This window comes from Sander lucioperca, chromosome 4 (assembly GCF_008315115.2).
Source record: "Sander lucioperca isolate FBNREF2018 chromosome 4, SLUC_FBN_1.2, whole genome shotgun sequence".
Classification (NCBI taxonomy): Eukaryota; Metazoa; Chordata; class Actinopteri; order Perciformes; family Percidae; genus Sander; species Sander lucioperca.
Genome location: NC_050176.1, coordinates 32,578,112 through 32,586,747, shown reverse-complemented (window position 1 = coordinate 32,586,747; position 8,636 = coordinate 32,578,112). Strand labels below are relative to the sequence as shown.

The 8,636-nt window shown below is 39.6% G+C and overlaps 1 protein-coding gene across 1 annotated transcript in view; it reads left to right on the top strand.

Annotated features, from left to right (window-relative positions):
• Nucleotides 1-3,751: 3,751 nt before the first annotated feature.
• The window catches only part of coro2a (coronin, actin binding protein, 2A), a 43,485-nt gene continuing 38,600 nt past the window's right edge, over nucleotides 3,752-8,636 (top strand). The window contains exon 1 of the mRNA XM_031276725.2: nucleotides 3,752-4,056. Within this exon, the coding sequence (XP_031132585.1) occupies nucleotides 4,042-4,056 (15 nt within the window). The 5' untranslated portion in view covers nucleotides 3,752-4,041. The remainder of the gene's footprint in view (nucleotides 4,057-8,636) is intronic.

The following is an 8,636-nucleotide window of genomic DNA, read 5'->3' as shown; positions in this document are numbered from 1 at the left end:
CTAATATATACAGTCTGTTCCACGCTAGCCTATGGCTAGCCTCCACCGGGAAGCTAACGTTAGTTTAACTAACAGCTAATTCGGCTAACTGCTAGCTGACAGCTAGATTCAGTCTAAAATAACGTTAACTCAAACGTAATGGGAAAAGCAGGCTACAGCTAAATTACGACTTCACAACAATAAAGACAAGTATTGAGTGATTGTATTTTAAATGAGCACAAGTAAAGTAGAACTGATGTAACAGCTGTTATATATGTTAAGTGTTTGTTATATATGTCAACGTTTATTTTCAAGTTTTATTTTGAGGGTCTTTTAAAGTTATTACATGCTGTCTCAGCTAGCAGTTAGCCGAATTAGCTGTTAGCTAAACTAACGTTAGCTTGGCTGTCGACCGGAAGCGTGGAACAGATCGTGCAGTGTCGTAAATCCTCGTACAACCGCGCATGCACGAACATTTTGCGCATGTGCAGAACGGATCGTGTACCGACAGATGTATTAAGAGAAGGCCAGATCGGGTAGCGGATCTGTAGTTCGAATGAACTGAACAGTGTAATGTAATGGACAATTCCGCTTCCAACCTGTAGGGGGACCGAAGCGGGAAAAGCTCTCTAGTGTTGCTTTAAAGTGTAAATTGCAGGTTACATTTTTAGTAGTTCTGAAGATGTGAAGTTACTATGTGATGTGAGTGTGTTGCTCTTCACCGGTCACTGACGGTCACTGACGGTCACTGACGGTCACTGACGGTCACTGACGGTCACTGACGGTCACTGACGGTCACTGACGGTCACTGACGGTCACTGACTGCTTCAGCATGAGACAGACATGAGAGGTGGAAACAGTAGAAGCTCAACATCATGCTGAGAGCAATGTAAGTAATGTTTCTTAAAGCAACACTAACTTTTAGCTGCAGCTGTAGTTCCAATAAGACAACCTGTAGGGGGACCGAAGCGGGAAAAGTTACATAGTGTTGCTTTAAATGCCATCAAAAACAACCAAAATGAATATTAACATGTCAACCAGAAGTACATTCACATTGTTTATCAGCATTAATTTGAACACATGAAGCCATAATTGAGACGGGCCCTGATGAAGGCTACATGCTGAAACAAGTCAGCAGTTATTAATTTATTAATAATGTATTATATTTACTATTATTAGCCAATTGTTTGTAAAAAACAAAATTCTTTCTTTTGCCTTTTACAACTGAAAGTAAGTGAAATGCACCAGTTTCCTCTAATGAACATTAAACCATCTTATTTGCCACATACCAACTGGATCAATGCTCTCTTACAGAGTTAGTTACAGAGTATTGCCATTTTTTCTTTATAAATGATTGATGCATAACTGTGCAGTATTTGTCATATCTCTGATGTTCCCCCTGGTGGCTCCCTGCTGTCATGAGTCCTCTTGTGTGCTGGCTGTGTTTCAACACTGGGGGGCAACAAACGCCCTCAAATAAAGATGTACACTATACATCACTCACAAAATGAACACAAAACTGTGTTCTTTCAAATATTATATGAGGAATGCAAGAGGGATTAAAACTTGTGTTACAGTTGTTTAAAATATACCTAAAAACTAATTTGACATGTCTGTTTACATTTTTTGTTACAGTTAGGGCTCCAATAATCAGTATTTAAGCAAAAGACTAAGTCTTTAACATCTGTTTTTTGTCGCCTGATGAGAACTGAGAATCTACATTTGATTATTTAAACATTATCACTCTATATCTGTCGTGTATGGAGTGAATTTTGTGTATTTTTTTCCCATTAAATTTAACACGAAACCATATGAAATCTATGCAAAAATACTACGATGTGTATCATGCATTGAGTATATAACAACACTTTGACAACTGACCACATTTCACCCATTACACCCACTTCAGAGCCATCAGGCAAAACTGAGAAGAACCCTGTCGTCTTCAAGTACCCATCAAATATACAGTAGTTCACACATTAGGCTACACATGACCGCTTCACTGCTCCACATCAGTATTCTGTGCTCCAGGGTTGCTTTGTTTATATTCTGATATAAACGTAGATAATAATAGTACAATAAAATAACTATAAATGTGTAAATAGATAGATCCTAGTGGCCTGAGGGTAGAAGCTCCTCCTGAGCCTCTCAGTGCTGGTCTGATGTATCTGGTACCGTCTTCCCGACCTCAACAGGAAGAAAAGGCTGTTACCTGGGTGGTTTGGATCTTTAATTATTCTCTTAGCCTTTTTCTTGCAACACCTGGTATATTTACAAGAGGTGTTTAGGCCTTTAGGCAGGGTAGAGCACCACCTATTGTGTGTTCAGACGAACCAATCAGTCTTTGCAGGGCCTTGCGGCCCTGCTGTTTCCGTACCAGGCAGTGAGGTTCCCCATTAGGATGTAGGAGTAGAAACTGCTGAGTATCTGAGGGGATACCTGGAATTTCCTCAGGCATCTGAGGTGAAAAGTCTCTGCCTTGCCTTTCTCCCCAGAGTCAGTATGCACCGTCCCGGTCAGACCCTGTGTGATGTGGACACCAAGGTACTGCTGTCTACCCTCTCCACGAGGACCTGTTGATATAAAGGTGTAGTTCCTTGCCTGCTTCTTCCCATTGTCTACTATCTTGCTGACATTCATGTGTAGGTTATTGTGCTGACACCAGTGGGACAGGTCCTCTTCTTCTTCCTGGTAGGCCTTTTCATTGTTGTCTGTTGTCATGCCACCACAGCTGTGTTGTCAGCAAACTTGATGACGGTGTTGGAGTCGAAAGTGGCTACACAGTTGTGTGTGTACAGGGGGTATAGCAGGGGGCTCAAAACACAGCCCTGGAGTGCTCCGGTGTTAAGGATGAAGGTGGGAGAGGTGTGTGTGCCCACCCTCACCACCTGGTGTTGCTGGACTGATTAGCTCTGTGGGTTTACAAGAAAGATATTAGAACCTGACTGTAAAATAAAATAGCCTAAATATAAACTGATCAAAAAGGACTTCTCCAATAGATTGTTTGGAGACTTCCTCACATCTCACATTAGAAACTCTGAATCAGATAATACTTTTAAAGGTAGTTCTCTAAAAATGTAGATTAACAAAAATATTATTATTAATTATTAAATTAAATTTAATTCACTAAGAACACGACCAAATCTGCTAAAGAAACACAATATTAATATGTATTATATTGAAACAGGGATCAGGTCTGAAAGGGTTTAGCTACACTACCAGTCAAAAGTTTGGGGTCACTTAGAAATTTCCATTCCACTCCATTATAGACAGCATAGCAGCTGAGATCAGTTGCATTGTTTTTTTAGCCAGGGCAGCAGTTTTCAGATTACATTATGTGCGTACATAATTGCAAAAGGGTTCTCCAATGTTTTCTCAGTTAGCCTTTTAAAATGATATCAGATTAGTAAACAGAATGTGCCTTTGGAACATTGGATGAATGGTTGCTGATAATGGACAATGTAGATATTGCATTATAGATCAGCCACTTCTTTCTACAACAGTCGAGAACCCTTTTGCAATTATGTACGCACATAATGTAATCTGAAAACTGCTGCCCTGGTTAAAAAAAACAATGAAACTGATCTCAGCTGGTATTCTGTCTCTAATGGAGTGGAATGGAAATTTCTAAGTGACCCCAAACTTTTGACCGGTAGTGTATTATTTTATTTTGGGAAATCTGTTATAGTTGCACGTTATAGATTGCCTCGCCCCTCCCTCCTCCTTCTCCTCCCTCCTCTCGTCGCATCCTGTGCTCGCATCTCTCCTCATCCTCCGCCCTCCTCCTCCTCCTCCGACTCTTGTTTTCTTTTTTTTCATGGTGACTGTGCGGTGTGTTCAGGAGGCACATGCTCTGTCTGTGAGCTTTTATTTTTTATTTGATGTTTGCGGACTCTCAAGGTCGAGCCGGGCATCCTGACTTTTAAATGACCACCATGCAACAACCACCGGTGATATAACGTTAACACGACTCGTCTCCACACGGCAGCTCCACCACCGCCGCACTTCACCCAGTCCTCTCCAGGGAAAACTACCACCACCTGCCGACGCCTCTCGCACCATATGACCGTCTCAAAGGTGAGTTTTCTTCCGTCTAAGCTCCTCTAGCATGGTAGTGGCCGCTTGTCATGATGCAGGCATGTTTGTAGCACTGCATTACAGTATAAACGCATTGTGCTGCTGAGAGTCGGGCAGTTTTATTTTAGGCTTTACACTTGCAGCGTGGAGCTCTGCCATGCGGCTCCACAGCCTCCTCTACCCGGCGGGCAGAAAACCACAACACAACTCGTTTGCGTGTGTGTGTGTGTGTGTGTGTATGTGTGTGTGTGTGTGTGTGTGCGCGCGCGCACGGTAGCAGGGTTCAAAATAAACTTTTTTATTTACCGAATGTTCCAATTTTACCAGCCACTCAATAGACTATAGCCTACCATTGCTATTTTGGCTGGTGAGTGAAGCAAATCTACCAGCCACTTGCACATTTTACCAGCATTTGGCTGGTAAAATTGTGTGTTTGTGTGTGAGCTGATTGTTTTGTGGCATCAAGTAGGTTAACTGCATGTCTTTGTATCAATATGTCACACAGACCAATGAGCTTAATGGTGTTTTTAACTTGCTGACAGTCTCCCCCTCTGCATAGATATGATAGTTGTTTATGATCTGATACAGAAGTGCACAGCTGTTTCTTCTGAAACTGTTTAAAATTACATTTAAATGAACTTTTCACACACTCAATATTAAATAACATTATTGATTATTGGATTACTTGTTTTGGCTAGAAAACGCTAGAAAACTGTTGGTAAAAGCTCATCAATTCCCAGAGCCCAAATGTATTAACTGCAAATGTCTTGTTATATAAGAACAACAGTACAAAACCTAAATATATTCACAAGGAGAAGTACAGAATCCTCACATTTGATAAGTTGCAAATGACTGAAACTGCTGATTAAGTTTCTGTTGATTGACAAATTGATTTATCAATTCATTGTTTCAGTTCCAAATAAAACATAATCTTTATTGTGTTTGGATGATGCCTGAAGCTTCCCCACATTTATAAACCACTGAATCAGACTTTCACAAATTGACAAAAATGTTGTTTATTTACTGGAAACTACTGCTTTTTCCAAAAAGTTGAACTATTCCTTTAAAGATCAAAGGACATGTCTTGGTTAAGATTTAACATTGTACTCATTCTTAAACACTTGTTTACTGCCCTCTTCTATGTCCCAGTTACTACACTTTGGCATTTTAAAGACATGTTTGATAGATTACTTGGACAAACATGTAGTAAGGGTTAGAATCTGATGCAAATGTATATGCAGGCCCTGCCTGAGTATCGCAAATCTAAGTGACCTGCGTGAAGTAATTACCAGCGTCTCATTCACAAACATGACTGGTGTTTCAGACTGTGAAAGGCAGTAATATGCTGAGTTTAAGTCGTGACAACATGAGTCTGGACTTTTGGAGTTGTGTGAAAAGGTGTCATGCCAGCTCTAGATCTGTCTAAGTAGGCCTGTCATCTACCTAATGGCAAACTCCTGCCAAAATGAGCATTAGACTAATGAGTCTGCAACACATATCTTCACTTGTGGGAAACAGAAAACTCCTGCAGCCAAAAATAAAACTCAGTGGGCTTGAAACTGGGGTGAAACGACACATTTTCATGCCCTCATACAGTTTTTTAATGAGTAGTTTGTAGTATTTTAATACTCAGTTTACCTCTCTCTAGTGAACTCTGTTCACCTTTAGGTTGGGCCATAAAATGCTGAATGTTATCTCTGGCATGTTATCACACCAACTGTTAACACATACCGGAGATTCTCCCACTTTTTTTTTTTTTACTTGTGCTGTTTGCTATGTAGTTATTCAGAAGCTTAGAAGCAGATGCTGCTACAGTTTTTCTACTAACTTATTTACTGTTTATCTTGAACGACATCTCACTGTCACCTACGTCAAACCAGTATCTAGAGTTGAGTTCAGGTTTCTGAGATGGTCTACAAACGGTTACAGGTATCAAAGTCCTACCTTCTGTAATTACTGCTGTGAATTGAAGGCGTGCTTTTGAGCAAATATGCCCTTGAGCCTGAGGGCCTTATTGGCCCATATGTCTCTGCAATATGCTGCTGTTGTGCAATAAAGTTATTGCCAAATAACACAAGGTATAACCTGTATTATGGACAAACAGTGTGCCTCAATTACCTCAGACGCCTGTTGGTATTTACTTTTAAAAATGCACTCTGTACTGCAAGTGTAGTGTTTTTAATCTCATGGGAAAATGAGACAAAATGACGAGGATGTGGTGCACTAGAGCAGAAACAGATAGCAGCACAATTTTCTGTCAATTGTGAGAATCAATCGTTTGGTCATTGTATAATCAAAAATAGGCCTACCATAAATGTGTTGGTTCCAGCTTCTCAAATGGAAATATTTGCTGTCTTCTGTGATAGCACACTGAACATCTTTGGGTCCATTTAATAGCTGATGTGGCGCTTTCGATCACATCACAGGATCTTCATTGAAAGATTGGATTTTGGGGATTTGGAAATGTTAAGCCAACATGGATGAGAAGTTTTTTTAAAGTGCTCAGTAGAAATGGAAAATTTGAACATCTATATTTCCTTGACTTCTGGGCATTAATCTGTCTGCTGATGAGGATCATGTGAAATAATAGAAAGCTCCAGAGCAGTAACTAAATGGAACTTGAGATGAGTTTTGTCAAGGTCTGTTGGTCAGACTAAACAAGACATTTAAAGACCTCACATTGGGCTCTGGGAGATTTTGATGGGCATTTTTTACATTTTATAAACAAACAATCAAAAAACAATACAATGCAGATTCATCAATAATTATTAGTTGCAGGCTTATATGGTTTTGATGTTTTTTCACTCTGATGCAAATGAGTCAAAGGAGTTGGCTGATATGAAGAAGCCCAACTGTTCCTGATGCCCAGATAAGAGTACATACAGCTCTCCAGCAGTGTTTGGACCGTTGAATGTGACGAGTTTGTGTTAGTCCACACTGAGGTGAAGAAACCAATTACAGGGTGGCAAGTCATTGTGTAACCATGTCAGACTGTTGTGTGTACTGTATGTGTGTACAGAATGCTAAATACAACACAATATGTCAATAACCTAAGGCTTTACGATCAATTTTGAGGTCTGTGACTTAATAAATGTTTCAATATTATCAGTTGGTCTTTAGATTCATTCAAAGATATTCACATTTGAGAAGCTGGAACCAGAGAATATTTGACTTTTTTTAGGCCTGCTAGCGGCACGGCTCAATGCCAGTGTTGGTTGATCCACCACGTTAGTCCAAATGTCTCAACAACTATTAGATTTATTGCCATGTTATTTATTGCAGACATTAATGGTTCCCAGAGGATGAAGTCTACTGACTTTGGTGATCCCTTGTCTTTTCATGTAGCCCCACTCTCAGATCAAAAGATAAATTGTCGAATGCTTTGGTTTATGACCAAATATCTGCAAAACTAATCACATTCTCATCAGCCTCAGCTGTCCTCTGTGTTTATTGCTAATTAGCAGATGTTAGCATTATAACATCTATTAAACATTATACCTGCTAAACAGTCAATGAGTTAGCAATGTCTTTGTGAGCGTGTTAGCATTTAGCTCAACGCACCACTGTGTCTAAATACACCCTCACAGAGCATGACTGTCGGGAATAGTTTAGTCTACAAAAGGTAAATAAATTGTGAAAATTGACCATTACAACTTAAAAGAGCCCAAGGTACCATCTTCAAATAACCTTTTTGTATAACTAACCCACAAATATTAAATGTACAACAATACAAAACGGAGGAAAATCCTCTTATTTAAGGCAAAATAAAAGACAAAAAATGTGTTTCCTAGCAGCAACTTAAAACTGTGTGTGTGTGTGTTCCATGTATTCCTATTTGCCTTTATGCTGGATTATATCCCTGATTCTGTAACAAGTTAGAAACAGCCTAACGGTGAATGAGATCTCTGTTGCTTCACTAGTCTGCCACACATTGTGCCTGGAGTTGGTGGGGGTGGAAAACCTGATGTTGCCACTAAATATTGTCTCATACATGACTATACCTCCAAAACAAAGCCCCCAGGGGCCCCATGTGGTTCACTCCTCAGTGAACCTAATGAAGGCCTGCCTTTCTGCCCAGCAGGGCCGAGGTTGTTTGGTGCTAACTGTTCTCAAACTGTCAATGAACCTGTTTCTACAGACTGTCTCTGTAAGGATTCTTAGACAAATGATTTAATCTAGAAACTTGTTGAATAAGTTTAAATTTATAATATTGTCTTCATAAATCCTCCATTTTTAGGAATAATGTTTTCATTGCATTCTTCGTAAAAATGCAGTTGAGTAATTCAATTCACAGGATGTAACCTTTGCTGAACTGTGACCAATCTAGCAAAATTACGGGATAATGTTAAAATGTAGTGTAACAGTAGAAAAGAGACATAAAGTCAACAAACAGACTCAGTCTGTCATTCTGCTTATCATTAGCTTACTTTACCCATCATAAGCAAGTGGTCATACCAATCGGAGCCATTACGAATGTGGGTGGTTTACATTCTGCTTTATGGCTGCAATATACAGATGGTTTTCATTCCTGATTATTCTCCCTAAGTATTGTTGTGATTAATCGTCTATAAAATGAAAAA